A 19,258-nucleotide genomic window follows, 5' to 3' on the forward strand; every position below is an offset into this window, starting at 1 on the left:
CATATGCGGTTGGCTTATTCATAGACACCCTACTTAGAGAAATGTTCATACAGTGCTTTATAAAAGATATTAGTGCCAGAAACAGAACAGTCATACACACCCGCCCTCCCCTACTTCTTAAGATGGATTAAAAATGTCTCCCTGTTATTTTCCCCTTTCCTTAAGGCAATATATCAGTTGCCTTGTTCACTTGGTTGCCCTTTTTATTTTCATATTCATTGACATTCATGGCCTTTACAGACTCAACCCGTTTCCTGTAACTGTTATTAACTCTCTTTTCTTTTTGATGTTCGAATTATCACAAGCTGGCTGGTGATGTCCTTTTAAGCAGGCTCCTACGCCTTATCACTTCTACCCCAGACCTTTTGGAGTGGTCTTTTGCTTTTGTGCAACATGCTTGAATTTTCCTGCCCCAAGATATGGAATCAGCAACTCTCCAAGGAGCCCTGTTAAGATTTAACCCAAATCTGGGCACCAGAATGTTGATGTGCTGGGGATGGGTGGAATAGTGTCCTAGTTGGGCTGCTTTCTTGACAGAGCTGGCAATACAGGCCTACCTCGTTTTATTGTGCTTTGCAGATAACTGCATTTTTTACAAATTGAAGGTTTTTTAACGAACAAATCTGTCAGCACCATTTTTCCAACAGCATTTGCTCACTTTGTGTGTCTGTGTCACATTTTGATAAATCTCTCAATATTTCAAAAGTTTAAATTATTATTATATTTGTTATGGTGATGTGATGAGTGATCTTTGATGTTACAGTTGCCAAAAGATTACCACTTGCTGAAGGCTCAGATGATGGTTAGCATTTTTTTTAGCAATAAGTTATTTTTAAATTAAGGTATGTACATATTTTTAAGACATAATGCTATTGCACACTTAATAGACTACAATATAGTATAAACATAACTTTTATATGCACTTTGAAACCAAACATTTCATGTGACTTGCTTTATTGTGATATTTGGTTTATGAAAGCGGTGGTCTGGAACCAAAAATGCAGGATCTCTGAGGTATGCCTATAGAATTTTTTTTAACATCACAAAAGACACATTGGTAATTTTAACTTACCTCTTATTCTCCTGATCATTTTTAATATCGTTCTTAAAAAAAATCTTTTCAATTTGTTTTCTCTGTGCGATGCCAACTTGAGTTATCTCCTTTAATTCTACCCCTTCTTTTTTTTTTTCTTTCAAATTTTATTTGTAAATACTCCTTGAATGTTTTCTCAATTATTTTTCTTCTTTTAAAGAGAGAGCCTTTATTTTAAGGATTTTTACATTGAAGACTTCAAAAAGTGGTAGGTTTTTAGAACTTATTGACCTATATTTAAAAGGAACTGTTGACAAAGATTCGCCAGAAATAATCTGAACAAACGGGAAAATACAGTTAATACTACTGAAACCTACTAAAATAATTCCAGGACATATGGTTTATCCGACATAACGATACCTCTAAATGCCGTCACTGATATGAAACTGACTGCTTCTTTTCTAAACGCACAGTGGTATAATTAACAATGTTCAATCACTTCTGTTCTTTCCTGAATATATAAAAATTAAAATACCAATTAAAAAACTAATATATTCTTCTCTTTAAATGTTTCTTACAGATACAATTTCAATATTTTCATTCAATAGTGGTGTGGTTTAAGAGGTTTTGCATTCACAAGTCAAACAACAATCCACCCAAAGGGAACTGATAGTCTGTAGGCTCGTAGTGCAAATAAAGAGTTCGGGGATGCAGCAACTGACCTTTCTAAAATACAAAACGGATAAAATTCTTAGAGGATACATTCAGTAAGCTCTACTAAGCAGCTGGCCACAGAACTAGAACATTTGATCATTTTCGTGGTGATTTCAGTGGGACTCCAGATGTTTCCAAACTCAACTTGAACTCTCATCTTAGGCTTTGTATTTTGCTTTTCCAGTTTTGCTAATGACACAAACATGATTCAAATCCCTGAAGTATTCATTATAGTCAAGGGCATATCCTACAACAAACTTGTCTGGAATTTCAAATCCAACACATCTGGTCTATATCCAACACTTTGAGGGGTCCTTTTCACCAGCAAGCTTGCAACCTTGACCATCTTTGGATTATGCTGCTTGACCAAGGAAAGCAAGGTTTGCATTGTTTTGCCAGTGTCAATTATATCGTCAACAATCAAGACATTTTTCCCAGTTAAAACTGAGAGATCATCTCCACCAATTACTTTTATGTTACCTGTTGACTGGTCATTACAGTAGCTCTTCAGTCTGATGAAATCTACAGTCATAGGTCTAGATCTATCACTATTTCTGTTCATTTGATGTAATCCAGCAGGTCAGCAAAGAATTTATAGCTCCCCTTGAGCACACAGAGGGCCACGATGTGATGGCCTCCCATCTCCCTCATCACATCTCGAGCCAGCCGTTCCGTCCCGTCCATAATTAGTCCATGGGGAATAAACACCTTTTCCAAATCCTCAGCATACGGATTAGGTCTACAGAATAAAACTAGGTCATAACCTGGTGCATCATCACTAATCACGACGCTGGGACTGCGTGTCGCCCTAACGGAGCCGGCTTGCGCGCGCGGGCCGAGGGCCGTCTGGGGAGGAGAAGCCGGTGGCGGGCCGACCAGGAGGCGGAGGCGCGGCGGGAGGTGGTGGGAAAGCAGAGCGGCCCGCCCCAGCGCTCCGGCCGCCACTGCTCAGAGCCCAGGCCTGTTTTCTCAATTATTGACAGAAAAGGCTTTGGAGGTGGTTGGTGCCCGGTTTGGATTCAGTTGCTCTTGGTTTTTGCTGAGTGATCCTGGTCTAGTGACTTCACCTTTCTGAGCCCCCTTTCCTTGTCTGCCCAGTGAGAGGGTATTAGGTAGCAGGGCTCTGAGGGCTGAGTGAGCTGAAAAGGGCTGTTGTCTGATGTGCAGTCGGCACTTATTAAATAGTGTTGTGTGAACATGAGGGTGAGTGAGGGGGTCTTCTCTGAGGCTGCTCCTGGGACCAGTCCCGATTCCTGATCCTCCTGGGGTGGGGCAGTGATGGGGGGAGCCCAGGAACATTGGAGGAGAAGGTGCTTTTTCAGCTGCAGCAAGCCTGGGCCAAGGAAGGGCTGTAACTCTCTGGAGTCGTGGGAATGTTGGAGGAAAGTGTGGATTTGAAGGCAGAGAAACCTGGATTTTAACCTTGGAACCATCTCTAAAGAGTTGTGGGTGGATTACTGCATCCTTCTGAGCCTATCACATGGCAGTTTTGGTACGGATGTTCAATTTAAAACTTGCTCAAGGCCCATAAAATTCACCCATAAATGATGCTGTTTCCTTATTCATACACATTCTGCTTTCTTCCGCATTTTCTAAGAAAGTAAATTGGGAGACTTCCCTGGTGGCGCAGTGGTTAAGAATCTGTCTGCCAATGCAGGGGACACATGCTCCATCCCTGGTCTGGGAAGATCCCACATGCTGCGGAGCAACTAAGCCCGTGCGCCACAACTACTGAGCCTGCGCTCTAGAGCCCGCGAGCCACAACTACTGAAGCCTGTGCGCCTAGAGCCCGTGCTCCGCAACAAGAGAAGCCACCGCAATGTGAAGCCCACGCACCGCAATGAATAGTAGCCCCCACTCGCTGCAACTAGAGAAAGCCCGCGCACAGCAGCAAAGACCCAACGCAGCCAAAAAATAAATAAATAAATAAATACATACATACATACATACATACATACATACATACAGTCAATTGGGTATATGCAGTCTTCAGATTTGATGTAAGTTGTGTTCAGTAATTTGTAAATGGCCTCACCCCACCCCCAGATTGCCACTCCTGCTCATTACTGCGAACTCAATGCCTTCTAATGAATTATGCTGGGAAAAGCTGATACATGACATTTCTACCTCATTTCCCTCATTACAGCTTAGAAAATTGTACTCTCTTTTTAATTGCTCGTACTGGCTTGTTTCCTTTTTGAAGGAATTAGAGTGATGAAGACGATCCCAACTAACATTTATTGCAAACTCACTTTGTCCCAGACACTGTGCTAAGTGCTCTGCCATGCGTTAATTAATTAACGCCTCGCCGCATCTGTGCGGCAGGTATTATAGTCACCCCATTGAGCAGATAAGACTCAGGTGTCTAAGAAGGTCACAGAGATGGGAAATGAGGATCCTGGACCAAACTTCAGGCCACCCAACTCCAAAAGCCCTTGCTCTTAGCTATGAAGCTAAACTACCTGCCATTAGTTGACCATCCATCCATCCATCCATTGATTTTTGCTTTTATGGTGATGTGGGATGAATAAAATATTTTTGAAATTCGTAGCACTGTGAGGTAAATGTGCCAAGCCTTTGTTTAAGGGGTTTCTAACTGCACCTAACTTTTCTATGATGCTTTGTGGAGTTTGCATTTCCTGTTCCTTTATTACATCTTCATTTTGAAAATTAATATTGGACTCTCCCCACCCCGAATATTGGATTGAACTTGTTGAACATGCTGATTTTGAGGAACCTGTTAACTGTTGGTCGGTTTATTTATGAGGCCTATAATCATCTTTTTAGAAACACCTTAGGGAACTTTAAAAAAATAAAGTCTCGGAAAACCTTAGGACGCCAGCCTCAGCTCCCCTGTCATGAGAAATGACATCTGAGAGGTCGCCTGGTGGTTTGCTGTGGGGCTCTTGAGAGGTACCATCATTGCCAGGGAGAGACATGACAAGGACCAAAGGGAGAGATGAGATATGTTCAGATAATGGGGGCAGTTACAGCAGGAAGTAAAATCATTGGCTGCTGACTTTAATTAGGTGAATGTCCTAGAAAATTTTAAATGTGTATCCAAGTTGGGGTCTGAGGAGGGCACACACACACACACACACACACTCACACTCACTTATATAGTTTTCCTCTAAATTTTCTGCCAGACACACACACAGACAGGCAGATACACACACACACACACACACACACACACACACACACACACACACTGTAAAATCTACCCCCCACCCCAATCCGTCTATTCTATTGAAGAGCCTTGCCATCCAGTGTAGTCTGGGGACCAGCAGCTTTGCTATTATGTGGGAGCTGGTTAGAAATGCAGAATCTTGGGCCCAACTGCAGACTTGCTGCATCAGAATCTGCACTTTAGCAAGAGCTCCAGGTAATTCACATGCTCATTACAGCCTGGGAAGCCCTGCCCTAGAGGGATGCCTTTTCCTCCAAGTTCATTCACTGAGGTATCATATGCCATTGGAAGGATAAAGGGAAATTGGCCCCGTTTGGTCACTGTGGAAGGAAAGAAGCTTGCCCTCCCAATAGTGGTTGAAGAGTCCTTTTACTATTACTCATTCGCAAATTATACAGTCTTGAGTAGAAAGTTAAGAGGAAAACTGAATCAAGGCCACATTTGTTGCTGTTGACACCAACAGATGGTTACAGTACCTGGCTAACAGGCTGGTGAGGTTCTGTAGGTAGTTTTGCTTTAGGGCAGTGGTTTTCCAAGGGAGATTTTGCGCCCATGGGTCATTTGGCAGCATCTGGAGACATTTTTGGATGTCACATCTACAGAGAGAGAGGGTGGTGCTTCTGGCACCTAAATGGGTAGAGGCCAGGAATGCTGCTAAACGCCCTGCCATGCCCAGGACAGCCCCGCAACGAAGAATTATCTGACCCTAAATGTCAGTAGTGCTGTGGTTGAGAAACCCTGCTTTAGGGAGTGAGTTTAACTTATAGTAAGTCTAAAATCTGTTTAATTATCCCATTACTCATTTAAAAGAAATATTTCAAACATGCTAAACACTTAGGACTAATAAATGTTAACTTCACTTTTTTTTTAATAAATAAAACGTTACCGATGCATTTATAAGTACAGTTTCAAAGTCCCATTCCTTCACTCTTTCCCCAGAGGGAACCACCTTCCTGAGGGTGGGCTGTTTCCTTCTGGTGTGTATTTTTGTACCTTGATTACACATATAAATGTCCATGAAAACAGCCTATTATATTGCACGGGCCCCTTTGTAATGGCGTTCTCCTCTATTTGTATGTTGCAGGCTCTTTTTCCAGGAGTTTGAGCAAAGGCACAAGCAGAGAACAGGACTGTATCTAAATGAAAACGTTTCCATTTTCTAAGTATTTTACATTTCCGTTAGGTGGTGGTTAAAATTTTTAAGAAAAATTGCTTAATGTTTAAAATCAGGTTGAGGAAAGAAGTAATGGTTGCAGATTGTTAAAGGTGGCATTTTCCAAATGCAGATTCTGTAGTGACCCAGAATTAAGCAAATAAACTTGTGCTGACATTTGTTGGAGGGTACGATGGTGGTAAGGTCCCTGGTGCTGCCCCCCTTTTCCACCTGCACCCTCCTTTCTGCCAACGTGGCACCTCTCAGCCCCTGCTCCCAGCATCCTTGGAAGACATTTCCTCCATCTCTGCATCATTTTTCAGAGCCGGCCTGTTTCTATGGCAACTGTGAGATTGAAAGATGAGCGGGAGCGGGAGGCGAGGCTGGAGGGAGACCTCAGGGTGGTGGTGTGTGTCCCTGACGTCACCTTCTGTGCTTCCGGATAGGACGATTCTGGCTACTCCCATTCAGGGCTGCTGGCTGGTGCCGCTTTATTAGCGGGGCTGCCAGGGTCTCTGATAGCTCTACAAATTGCCTTTCTTTCTGCTCCTCCTCCTCCCCTCCACAATTTTTCTTTTCACTACCCCTTTTCTGTTCTGGCTCCAGACTGTCATTAAGAATGCACAGCTTAATTCTGGTGTGTTTTGGGACGCTCTTCTGCCCAGTGTTTTGGAAGGGCGGGGAGTCATGGCAGCGTTTCACTTGACGTCGATGGCGCCGTGAAGTGCATTCTTTCCTCTGCAAGAATACTGACTATGCAGAAATTTATCGAAGCGGATTATTATGAACTAGACTGGTATTATGAAGAATGCTCGGACGGTAATTATGACTCCTGCAGAACAGAGCGGGGATGTGTAGGGCCATTGTCTCCTTCGGGGGAGGGGGTGTCCTGGAATCTTCCTGGGGAGACGGGCGGAAGGAGGGCCACGGGACCAGCACCGCGTGGCTTTGACCCTTGCGAAGGCGTGGTGGAGGAGACAGCAGGTGGGCAGGGCTCGTGATTGTGGGAGGCTCCTTGGCAGTTCGGAGGTGGTGTTGGTGTGTGCTGGGCTTGTGAGCATCACACGTCAGTGGGATTGAATTCTCACTGGGGTGATGCGTGTGTGTGTGTGTGCGCGCGCGCAAGTGGAGATGTGGTCCTCGTTAGGGTTCAGGGATTAGTGTTTTCAGGAAGTGGTCCTCTGCCCTGGGAGAATCCACCCTTTTCTGAGCCCAGACCTGGGGGCACAGGGGAGGCTGGAGAAAAGGCAGAAGCAGCCTCCCACCTGGCAGACAAGTCAAATGAATTTTCCTTGTGGGCTCCCAGAGATGGGCGTGGGAGATGTTGGGAGGGGCTGGAGGAGCCTGTATCCTCCGCTGTGTGTGCAGGGAGGGTGTGGCACGTTCCAGAGGAGACTGGGTGGAGTTTATGTGGCTGGAGCGGCCTCAGGAGGTTCCAGGCATCAGGAAATGGCACTGAGGTGCATTCTTAGGCCACAGGGGAAGGGCCTCGGGCTCCTGTGGTGTTGGCATCAAATTGTATATGACACAGTTAACCTGTCGTCTTTAATTTCTTCTTTAAAGTGACCCTCAATCTGTGCCTTTACAGAGACACACACAAAAAGGACACAATTAATATATATACTTAGAGGGTCCATTCCCCCAGTGATGATACGTTCCCAGCCTCACACGAGCCAGTAATAGGTAAGGTAACTGCTTTTTAATTGAATCCGGAGTTTCAGTCTCTCTAACATGACTACATTTGATTAACCTGAATGATGTAACAGGCTGGGACCTGGCCTCATTAGTAAGCTAAGAACTACATAATTATCTCTTTATCTGCTGATTTCTGCCTTGACTATGGGCTGCAGGAAAAGGGCCAAGAGCCTTTCTTAGCGGGGGTGGATGGATATTTAAATGTGCTGAGAAACCTCCCTAGCTGAGCCCCACCATCCCCAAGCATTAGATGAAGACATTGCCATGTTGAGTCCCTGTGCATCTTTAAACATCCTGAGTAATGATGATGGTGGGCAACTCGCAGGGTTGTGAGGGGAAAAGATGACTCAGTTTTTTTTCTTTTGGGTATATTATTCTTGAAGCAAGTTCCCATCCTATTACCCAACTCCAGGAGGCAATTATAGGGGTGCTTCTTTTCAGAATCCATCATTGACCTCTTGAAGTTTTCTTGGTGATTTGTGACTCGCTGAACCCTCCATAACTTTTTAAAGTATGGACCACAGGATCACGGAGCATTGGTTACAGCAGAGGGCTTGTCTCACAGCCCGGGGATCCACTGGGTGTGGCCATGGCTCTCACGGAGCCATCCTGGAAGTGAGGGAGGAAGGTTTCTTACTGTCTTGACCCAACTGCGACACCGTCCAGCTCTATTTACACCCTTGTCTGAGGAAATGAAGCCAGTCACTCTCGGTGGTTAATCTGAAGGGTGAGAGGAGGCCTGCTCTTATCTGGGTGTCTGTCTATCAGAAGGATTTTCTTACCCAGCCATTTCTCAGTTGAGTCTTTTGGCCCCGAGGCAGCCAGATCTCTCTTCTTCCAGCAGAAAAGGAAAATGGAAGAAGAGGCAGCTCATCTGTCCAAGGGTAAATAAATGTTGATTGCAATTACTGTCGGAATTATGTTGAGCAAAATACTTGCCTTTATCCTTCATCCCAATTTGGATGAAGCAGAGAAGGCCACTGGGACAGAATTTACTGTGGCAACTGCCATTTTCGTAATCCCGTTTTAAAGATAGTTAAGTAAAGCAGGGAATTAAAGGAATGGAAGCTCAGAACTAATCTGGTTTAGGAAACCCCACAAAAGGGGGTGGAATTCAAGAATATGCTAATGTTGTCGTTACTTGTTTATACATGTCTAACTAGGGTTCTTTCCTGACCTCGGCAGGTTAGTCTGGAAACGAAGGCAATTTGCCTTTGTGTTTATGCATCTTTAAAATTGCAAATCAGTCTTTGAATAGCCCTTTCATCTCCTGGTCCTGAACTTCCTGGTGAGGAGGCCAGGTAGGAGTTAGACACACAGCGTTGCTTTGTCTCTCTTATTATTTGCCATTGGAATCTTTAATGAGGGAAACTTCTAGGGAACTTTGCATACTAATAGCAAAAGATGAGTCATATGTTTTGAAAAAGATGCAAAATCATCATTTATGTCAGAGTTACCGACTCGCACTTAAATTGCAGGGTGAGCACCAAGAAAGTAATATATATGGGTGGGAATATAGATTGCAGGACGATTAGGAACCCCTCTTTTAAAGGTGGAATTAAGAAATGGCTGCTTTTCTCTTTTCTCTTTGAGGTTTAGGAGAGCTTTATTCAGTCCACTGATTGTATCCTTCCCCCTTAATCAGTTTTAGTTGTGGAGTCTAATACTCTGTGTCCCCCACTACCACCCAAACAAGGGGTATGGGGCAGGGGCTTAGAATAGTAGGAAATTGGAGGGGTTGATTGCGCAATACCTTAAGGTAATTTTTAGAGGTTTGAAATAGCTAGCGATCAACAGAGTACAGCAGTGGTCTTTGCAGAATTTTCACACATGTACTCAGTGTTTACAGTTTAAACTCTAGCATCAGAAAGAGTGGATATTTGTATATGTATAACTGAGTCACTTTGCTGTACACCTGAAACTAACACAACACTGTAAATCAACTCTACTCCAATAAAAATTAAAAAAACAACAACAACAACTCTAGAGTCAAACAGGGTCCTGGTTACCTACGTTGGCTGTGTCCCACCTCTAATTGCAGGAACCTCTAAAACCTGGCAAATAATGGCAATCACTCGCTTATTAAAAAAGCAGATTCCCAGACTAACTCCAGACCAGGAGAGGCCCTGAGAAATCTGAATCTTTAGTGCACGCTTTCGGTGATTCTTTACATCAGGTGTGTTTGGGAAACTATGCCAGTGTGAGTGGAGACCATCCCTGGGCACAGGGGTCTGGAAGATAATTCTTTATGTCTGTCACGAAATCCTATGTTGTTTCTTGGCTACACTGGTCACTTAAAAAAAGTATGCTTATAAAGAGTGTGAGGCTTTTTTAATTTTCAGAAAGGCTTGGGTTCAAGTATATGTCTCTAAGTTAAAGAAACGGAGTGCACGTTTGTAATTATTCTAGAAATAGGTAGAATGCCAGAAAAGAGTGCTGGCTTGGAGTCTGCCTTTGGGGCCTGTTTTGCATTCTGCATGGCTGTGTGATGTTAAAAAGCAAAATTCAACGGATAAATATAAAGATCAAATTGGCTTTCTTCAGCGATTCATGAATCGAGCAGCATCCCGTCTAGCAAGTAGAAAGGAGCTCTGAGGAGGTGTATAAAATGGAAGGCTTTTATAGACAAGACGGGAGCAGGGACAGGGAAAAAGCAGATTCTCTCTCTTTCTTTGGGGGATGGATGGGGTCTGTCAGGCAAATTACCTCATTACTGCTGACCGGGAAATTCCAGACCGACTGGTTAAGACTCCATTCCTGGGAGAGGCTGAAGCTGCAATTAGGTCAGGTATTAAGTCTTGGTTGGCTGCCCTGGGGCTTAGCGCAAGCGACTCCATTTGGGGCCTGTTGTTTCTTTTTACCAGTGGTTTGGTACATCCTGGGACCCCAGTGAGCCTCTGTCAACCCAGCTTTCTCATCTGGCAAATGGGGATAACCACGTTGGCCAGAACCATTGCGAAGGAGGGTAAAGCGTGTAAATAAAGTAAAAGCTCTTTGTGATCGGCAAAGTGCCAGGCCAGTGCTTAATTTTATTTTTTCAGAAATAGTACTAGTTATTAAGTTCTTTTTAAAAATCCCTTTCAAAAGGTAACTGGTATTTTGAACAAGGTATATAGTATCTTGGGAATTCCCTGGCGGTCCAGTGGTTAGGACTCCACGCTTTCATGCTGAGGACGCAGGTCCAGTCCCTGGTCGGGGAACTAAGATCCCACAAGCTGTGCAGCGCAGCCAGAAAAAAAAAAAAAGGTATAGTATCTGGACCACCTGTTTCTCGCTGCGGTCTCTTTTGTAATCATCCACCCTCGTGTCCCCTTTTACAACATTATAGGTTTGAATGTCACAGCGGGAGGTGGTCTAGTTCATACTGATCTTATAAATGGGGACACCCAGGCAGATTGTGCAGTGGTTGTTTTTAGGACTTCTTATTCCATAATGAAAATCCGCGGCATTACACACAGGTCGCACGTGTGCTGTTCCCTGACTGCAGTGACCTCTAAAATGTCACCCAGGGTCAGGGTGGCTGGTTTGCAAGTGAATTTTTATCAGAGGTATTTTAAGCATTAATTGAAAAACTGTTACTAGACTTTTGAGATGATTTTCTAACTTTCCTGCACTTGTGTTCAGACATGTAAACAGGCCCCATTTTTCATGTGTGTTTGTTGTGGGAGGCACCATTGGAGGTAGAGGCTGACTTTCCCTTTCCAGACTCAGCAGTCTTCTGAATGGCTGTTAAGATGATTAAAAAAAAAAAAAAAAAAGAATTAAATGTAAATGTATGACGTAGCTGTACATTTTTATCAGCAACTTTGGTAAAGCAGAGATAATGTCCTCCCTCAGATGTAGAAGCGTAGGACTAGAGAACTGATGAGAGGGCCAGAGGGAGCTTAGAGCCCAAGTTTTCAGAGCTTTGTGTTTCTCATTTATTTTTTAAAAATAGCATAAGTAAGGGCCTTGGGGAAGTGACCCTCAGTGACGGGCCACCCTGCTCTGTATAGGCAGAGGAGTAAAAGTACAGGGAGGCTTGTGGAGAGGAGTAGGACGCATGGGATACAGAGGGGAAGGAGACTCTTGCAGAGGGTGAGGGGGGTCCGCAGGAACAGGTTGCAGGGGAAAAGCAGGCCAAGGAGGCCGGGGAGCATCAAGCTCATGTCTGAAGACGAGGGGCAGGCATCCTTGGGCGTGCCTGTCCAGTGGGACTTTCTGTGATGATGGAAACGTTCTGTGCTGTCCAGTTTGGTAGCCACTAGCCCCATGTGGCTATGGAGCGTCTGAAACTTGGCTACTGCCACTGAATTTTGGATTTTATTTAATTTTAATCAATAGAGATTTCAATGTAAATAGCCCTAGTGGCTCGTGACCACTCTTTGGACAGCGGAGGGTGGAGCTTCGGGAAGATGACTTCTGTGGGGTGTGTAGAATCAATCTGGAGAGGACACTCACAGGAAGAGCTCCCTCTGACTGGCGGGAGGCGAGTGACACTTGCCTTCTGTGGCCTTGAACGTTCCCGGACATGGGTCAGAACCCACGCCCTGCCCCCCTGCGCTGGGCCACGGTCCTAGTCCTTACCTCTGGGACAGCACACACTGCGGCTGCTTGACTGTCCGGGGTGAGCTGGGCCACCCTCAGCTTCACCTCCCATGTCCATGTCCCATAGTCCATCCGTCACCTGGCACAGGGATTCCTGGGCTTTCTTGCTGGTCTTTAGGGGTCTGTTCTGCTTTGACTTTTGGAAAACTGTTCTCTCAGAGAAGGTGCACTTTGTCCCATCTCTGCCTTTAACCTTGAAGTGAATGCAGATGTGGATGAGGTTGGAGAATTCCCTCACACCCTTGCAGAGGGAGGGAGGGAAGGAGGAAGGGTTTGGGGTGGGGAGAACCCTGAAGAATGAGAGAACTGAGAGAAATGGGGTGACATGGGGAGGCTAGGATGGTCATGTGTTCACAATGCCATGTCCTAAATTTATCTTTTAATTTACATGTATATATATTTTAATTATATAATATATAGAGACTTGAACATCATTTGCTAAAGGTAGCCTAGAATTGAATTAAAAGATGAGTATAACCATCTGGTTATGAGTAAAATCACTTAAAAGTATTTTCAAATATATGAAATCAGCTTTTTTTTCATTTATATATACTACAGCCCCTCCCACTAGCCTGCACATCTTATAGTCAATCTGATACTCGCCGAATGAATAATGCACAAGGTGGAGTTTTCTCCCTCCCTCCCCTCCCAGAGCTTCAGACTCACTGTCATTTGCATTGAATTAACAAGCCCCAATTTGATAATGTTTACTGAGCTTAAAGAACGATGGTTTTCCCCTGAGTGTCTGCCTTTATAAACATTGTATTTAAAGCTTATGAAGATTTTCAAAATGTGATTTTGAACTCCCTGCTACTGAATTTCTACTGACCCTACTTTATTTTTATTTTTATTTATTTATTTATTTATGGCTGTGCTGGGTCTTCGTTTCTGTGCGAGGGCTTTCTCTAGTTGCGGCAAGTGGGGGCCACTCTTCATCGTGGTGCGCGGGCCTCTCACTATCGCGGCCTCTCTTGTTGCGGAGCACAGGCTCCAGACGCGTAGGCTCAGTAATTGTGGCTCACGGGCCTAGTTGTCCCGCGGCATGTGGGATCTTCCCAGACCAGGGCTCGAACCCGTGTCCCCTGCATTGGCAGGCAGACTCTCAACCACTGTGCCACCAGGGAAGCCTGACCCTACTTTTTACAAAGAACACATTTTCAGGTTCCAGAAAAGTAACCTGGCAATGAGTATGTCTGTAGGTGCTAATTTCTTAATAAAATCTTTATTCTATTCTGGTTTTCTATTTATAGGCACTGGTCTATGGTCTTCTATTCGTTTTTATGGAGGTAGCGATTCAGTTTAGCAGACATTTTTAGCCGCCTTAGCAGGATCTGCAGCCCTAAGGATTTAAAGACGGATGAGACCTAGTTCCTGAACTTGTGCAGAGAATTCTTGCTGACAATCTGGCCTCTGCTAAAGGCCCCCTTGGTTACCTGAGGAAGGTGACTGGGCAGAGAGGTGGTTTAGGCCTCCTGGTATAGCTTTTAGGAGCAGGGAGACCTGCCACAGTGTAGCGGGGAGGTAGCTGAAGCACAAGAATTGTACAATGTGCCATGATTCTCTGAGACACCAGTGCTTCAGGCCACCTTTCAGTGGGTTTGATGGAAGGACCTGCCATTTCACTGTTACAGGCAAAATCAAACAGTGTAGAGGAATTGGTAGTGAGATGTGCAATAAAACTTGATTCTTTTTTCAGGCAACTTTGCAAACTATTAGGCTGTAGATTTTTTTCCCCTTATCCTGCAATTAGAAAAGATCTTTATAAATTTGGCTGTGAATACACAGATGTAGGGTGAGAGTGGGATTTACAAAATGCAGTTTAAAAAAGAGCAAATGCAATATATTATTACCAAAGAAAAACTGGGATGAAGTAAGCTTAATACAAGTAGTGCTTACTGCAGTTTTTTCTTCTTCTCTTGCTAGAAACCAGAATGATCTTTTCCTTCCCTGTTCAGCCCTGTGTCATGCTGTTGTCACAGTCAGATTTGTGTCAACTTTTGAGGCACACGCACAGGAACTCTCTCACCTGAGGGAACTGGGCAATCAGTCGCCAGGGCACCTCCTCCGCCAGAGCTCCACCTTTAGACAGGTGTGCCTGCTTGAGGCATGGATGGTATTGCCCTGTGCAGTTGCTGCGAAACTTCCAGGAAGCTACCATTCCTCATTGCTTCTGGGGGAGCAAAAGCGGAAGAAGAATCTGGATGCAGAGAGGCCGTGCACCTGCCTGCTCGCCTCCCGTCTGACTCCAGAGCACCCGTTAGGGCCACCCCAGGGCTGGGCAGGGCTTTCCCATTCCGATAGGTGCTTCTCCCCCCTCCGCCCCGCCTCCTTCTGTGGGAGCCACCCACTTCCGGGTCTCCTGGGTGCCGATGGGCCAGTGGCCCTGTGCACACCCTCCACTTCAGCTGAGCCGGGGCATGTCCGTGGCCCCAGCCAAGGCCCAGCGTGCGCCCCGGGGGCCCCGGCCCCAATGCCTCCTCCGGGAGGGCAGCCAGGAGCTCCTTCAAGGATCGCTCCTTAGGGTGATGTTTTGGCTTTGGGGTGACTTCAGCAATGTCCCTAAGAGATGTGGGAGGAGAAGAAGAATATCTTGAGTATGACTGCCAGAGTGAAGAGAGGAAGCCCATCCACAAGCAGCCTGAAGCCCTGGACCTCTTGGAGGAGGGTAAATTCTGTTCTTTGCGCCAGTCTGATCCTTTCCCTCTTAGTGTCTATGTAGGCCTGGCTGTTTCACTGATCTCACAGCAGTCTTTTATTTTCATAGTGGGGTATAAGGTCAAGTACACACGTCTTATGTGGCGAATGTAAAGCCGCCAGGAGAGAAGCTGCGTTTCCAGCATCCTGGGAAGTCCTGTTGCCCCCCTTTCTTTCTAGTTTACACCTCCTTCCTGGGAGACCACTGTCCTGACTTGTATCACCTTAGATTTGTTTTGCCTGTTCTCGATGTATGTAAATGGAATCAAACAGTGTGTATTATTTTGTCTAGCTTCTGTTGCTTAACTGAGGTCTTTGAAATTCATACTTTTTGCAAATGTCAGTAGTCCCCCGACGTGCACACACTTTATGGCATTCCAGCACTCTGTTTTAAGAGTTTTCATTGTTTTCTTCTGACTGAATGGCTTTTGGTGGGTTAATGGACAAGAAACTGAGTCATTATTAAATAATATGTTTTTGTTTACTTTAGGAAATTGTTTATTTTAAAAAATTATTAATCACCAATTTGAAATAGGGATTTTAAAAAAGTTTAGAAATATTTCAAATAGAAAAGTACAAGGGCTGACATTGAAATTACCTGGGAACTCACCACCAGGCTGTATCAGAGGGGTGCTGCTTTTGGAGAAGAGTGGGGAGGGTTTTAAATAAAGATACACCCAAATGCTGAGTTTGAGTTTCCTAATTGGGCTTTTGGGGCTTTCACTCACAGCCCAGAAAAAGGGATTTTTTTGGGGGGTGTTGTGAAACAATGTTTAAAGAGTGACTGCAGGAAGTTCTTTAGGTCTTGAGTAAAAGCAATCAAAAAACTTTTTCAAAATTCTGCTCTGTGACGGCCTGTTTTCATGTCTCAGAATAACTTTTTATTTTTTAAATGGTTTATAATTGGCTATATACTGAAAGTGTTTTTCTTTTGAGGTTACTGCCCTGAGAATATTAACACTTCACCTATAGGACAGTTAAAAGTGTTTAATTGGAGAAAGGGGGAGAGCAGTGCTGAAACCTGGCACCCCCTGTCTGGTCCTTTCATGAAAGAGATGGTGGAGGTGAAAGGAGAGAGGAGTGAAAGACCAGCTGGGACTGTGCATTTGTTGGGCTCCTGGAAGAGATCAAGAGAAAGGCCTCCATCTGCTCTTACAGAACTAGGACCAGCCCGGATTTCACTGGATCAGCTTGTGTCCCTTGAAGCTGGGCCGCTCAGCGTGCATCCTGGGTACCCACATCACCTGGGAGCTTGTTAGAAATGCAGACTCCCAGGCCCCACCCCAGACCTACTGGGTCAGAATCTGCATTTTAACAAGACCTTCAGGGGATTCCTATGCACATTAAAGTATGAGATGAGCTGCTGCCTAAAAGCATCGTAAGATCATTTTTAAAATCAATTATTGAACCATATGAGTCTAAAATGAAAGGTTTTACTAGGTTCTAGAACAGTATCATATATCCTCGTCAAGAGAAAAAAAATCATATTGCACGTATTTTATGTACATATTTCATATATCTATATATTTTGAACGTTTTTTTTTTAAACTGATAGCCAGATGATAATGATGATGATAGCCAATGTTTAGTATGTACTTGCTATGTGCCAGGCACCATTCCAAGTACTTTAAGTGGATTCATGCATTTAATCCTTAAAATAACCAAAGGAGGTTAAGTACTGTTATAATTTTCCATTTCATAGACTTACAAGAGGAAACTTCAGCAACTCGTCTAAAGTTACACAGCTCATAGGTGATTTCAACCTACACAGACTGGCTCTAGGGCCCTACATAGACTGCTCTTGGATACTGTGCTAGCAGTCCTCAAGGTAGCATCCCTACACAGCAGCAGCAGCGCCTGGGAACGGGTTAGAAATGCACATTCTTGGGCCCCGCCCTAGACCTGCTGAGTCAGACATGCTGGGGTGGGACCCAGCAGTCTGGGTTTTAACACACCTTCTGGGTGATTCCAGTGCACCTGGTCCTGTGCTGGTCCACATCTCACAGATGACAGGGTCTCTACTTTGTGATCACATTCGATGGTAGGGGCCGGGAGGGGGGGGGCGGGAGGGGGCGGGAACCGTCTCTGTATTTGCCATCTTAAGATAGACTGTTACATTTCTCTTCCTTGCCTCTTCTTTGTTCCCATCTAATTTCCCTCCTTTCTGTAATAAAAAATTTTTTAGCTGTCCTGAAGGTGAAAATAATATTTTCAGGACAGTAGCTGCAAAAGGAAGATATAGTTGACCCTCGGTATCTGCAGGGGATTGTTTCCAGGACCCCCTTGGATACCAAAACCCATGGATGCTCAAGTCCCTTATATAAAATGGCATAGTATCTGCATATAACCTACACACATCCTCCCGTATATGTTAAATCATCTCTAGATTACACATGATACCTAATACAATGTAAACGCTATGTAAATAGTTGCCAGTGTGGCAAATTCAAGTTTTGCTTTTTGGAATTTTCTGGAATTTTCTCTTTTCTGAATATTTTCAATCGGGGGTTAGTTGAATCTGCATATGTAGAACCCATGGATATGGAAGGCCAACTAGACTTCATTGTCAACATGCTTAGTTTTCTTTGTCAATTGAAATTCACTAGACTTGTTCCCGGCCTGAAGGAAGTCTGTGGCGTAGATCAGGAAGACAGAGGTTTGGTTTGGAAGGCTTGGTTTCTGTGTCCAGTTTTGCTGGAAGCCTGATCTGTATCCCAGAGCAAGGTGTTCACTGGGCGGGACCCTGTTTTCTTCTGACCCTGTGAATAGTGAGAATATGTGCAAGACGTGGAGGTAACCATGTTCCCTGGATTCTGAGGTGATTTAAGTGGTTTTCTACACCACTAATGGTTCTGAAAGAGATACTTCTGATTGAAAACTGAAGGACAAGATCAGTTTGGGGTAACACTCATATTGGTAGCCACGGATACAGGAGACATTTGTTGTTCCCTCCCAGGTCACCTTGTGGGGGTGATGGGCACTTCCCAGTGTCACCCGTTTAATCTTCAAAACAGCCTTTGAAATAAGCATTGCTCCCATTTTGCACCCAAAGAGACTGAGGCTGAGGTATGTTGTCCAGAGTCCCAGGGCCACAAGCACAGAGCAGGGACTTCGCCCCGCCTTGGGGTCTGCCCTCCGCCACACCCAGGCTCTCAGCTAGGAGAGCCTCGGGCCCTTGCCTCCCGTTACCTCATGTCACCCTCATAACCCACAAGGCACCCGGAGAAGCAGCTTGCTTGGCTCACACAGCTGTCAGAGGCACCATGGCTCTTTCTGTCGTCAGGAGAGAAAATACCTGGGCTCTGTGTCTTCTGGTCACTGGAGGCTTGCGTTGTGCAGAAACTGAGTTGATCTCAAGTGATTTCTTACTGGGCGGTGTTCTTGAAGACGGACTTTGCTTGTTTTTCCCCATCCCGTCTGCTCAGGATGAGCTGGAGCAGGGGGGGAATCACAGTGCTGCTGAGTGACATGGTGGTCACACCCGCTCTGCCCGAGTGGCGCCACCTGCACCAGGAAAACACTGGTGAAGAGTGGAGTTTTGTCATCACTCCCTTGTGGTTTGTTGCATGGCAGTTTCCCTCCGCTTTCTCAAGGAGAGGCCTAAAGAAGCCCGACTATGTAATGTTTTTTCACCTGGACGCTTCTGAGGCTGTTACCCAATGGCAAGCTTGGTCACTCACTTCCTGGCAGGCGTCATTCAGGATTGCCTTAGGGTGGCAGGATTTGAAAAGAGCATGTGGCACGGTCTGGGGTTTACTGAGCCCTGAGACTGCGGGATAGCGCACCTCCCCTCCTCAGAGGCGGCTGCTGTCAGTCTTTTGCACAAAGGGCAGTTTTCAGGTGCTGAGCACTAGCCAGTAATTATCACCTGCAAAAGCTGAGATGAAAACGATGGCCAACATCACATGTCCAAATTCTCCAGCTGGTTCCAAGGTGAAGCAAATGGAGCTCATTCCTCCAGTTGGAGAGGGACATCCTGGGCTGCAGGGGGGAAGGCTGGGCCGTGTGCGGAACGGTGCCGAGTCCCGCTGGTGGTTGTGATGTCTTGTGGGGTGGGAATGTCCACCCCAGGAAAAGAGCCGTCAGGCCTGGGCCCTGCGGTCTGTACTGATGCAGCGTGACCAGCAGCACTGCTTTGTAGGACTCTCTCCTGTAGGGTCACGTCAGAGGAAGGAGCTGGCCTAGCTTATCG

General features: G+C 45.3%; 1 protein-coding gene and 1 pseudogene across 16 annotated transcripts in view; one reads left to right on the top strand and one right to left on the bottom strand.

Annotated features, from left to right (window-relative positions):
- The window catches only part of TRAK1 (trafficking kinesin protein 1), a 102,139-nt gene that overhangs the window by 33,974 nt on the left and 48,907 nt on the right, over positions 1-19,258 (top strand). The window contains exon 1 of one of the 15 annotated variants that reach the window (XM_082348411.1): positions 6,563-6,909. The exons of 9 other annotated variants lie outside the window; for them this stretch is intronic. In XM_082348411.1, coding sequence (XP_082204537.1) covers positions 6,846-6,909 — 64 coding nt within the window. In that variant the 5' untranslated portion in view covers positions 6,563-6,845. Of the gene's footprint in view, positions 1-6,562; positions 6,910-14,750; positions 15,038-19,258 lie in introns of those variants that run through there. 5 more of the 15 variants (XM_082348413.1, XM_082348402.1, XM_082348409.1 and 2 more) reach the window with 5 other exon arrangements.
- Positions 403-4,216, bottom strand: LOC309607349 (hypoxanthine-guanine phosphoribosyltransferase pseudogene; annotated as a pseudogene). The gene is made up of 2 exons: positions 4,210-4,216; positions 403-2,691 (listed from the first exon to the last, which is right to left on the bottom strand). The product of its transcript is annotated as a hypoxanthine-guanine phosphoribosyltransferase pseudogene (transcript).

This window comes from Balaenoptera borealis (genome assembly GCF_965194805.1).
Source record: "Balaenoptera borealis genome assembly, chromosome: 12".
Taxonomy (NCBI): domain Eukaryota; kingdom Metazoa; phylum Chordata; class Mammalia; order Artiodactyla; family Balaenopteridae; genus Balaenoptera; species Balaenoptera borealis.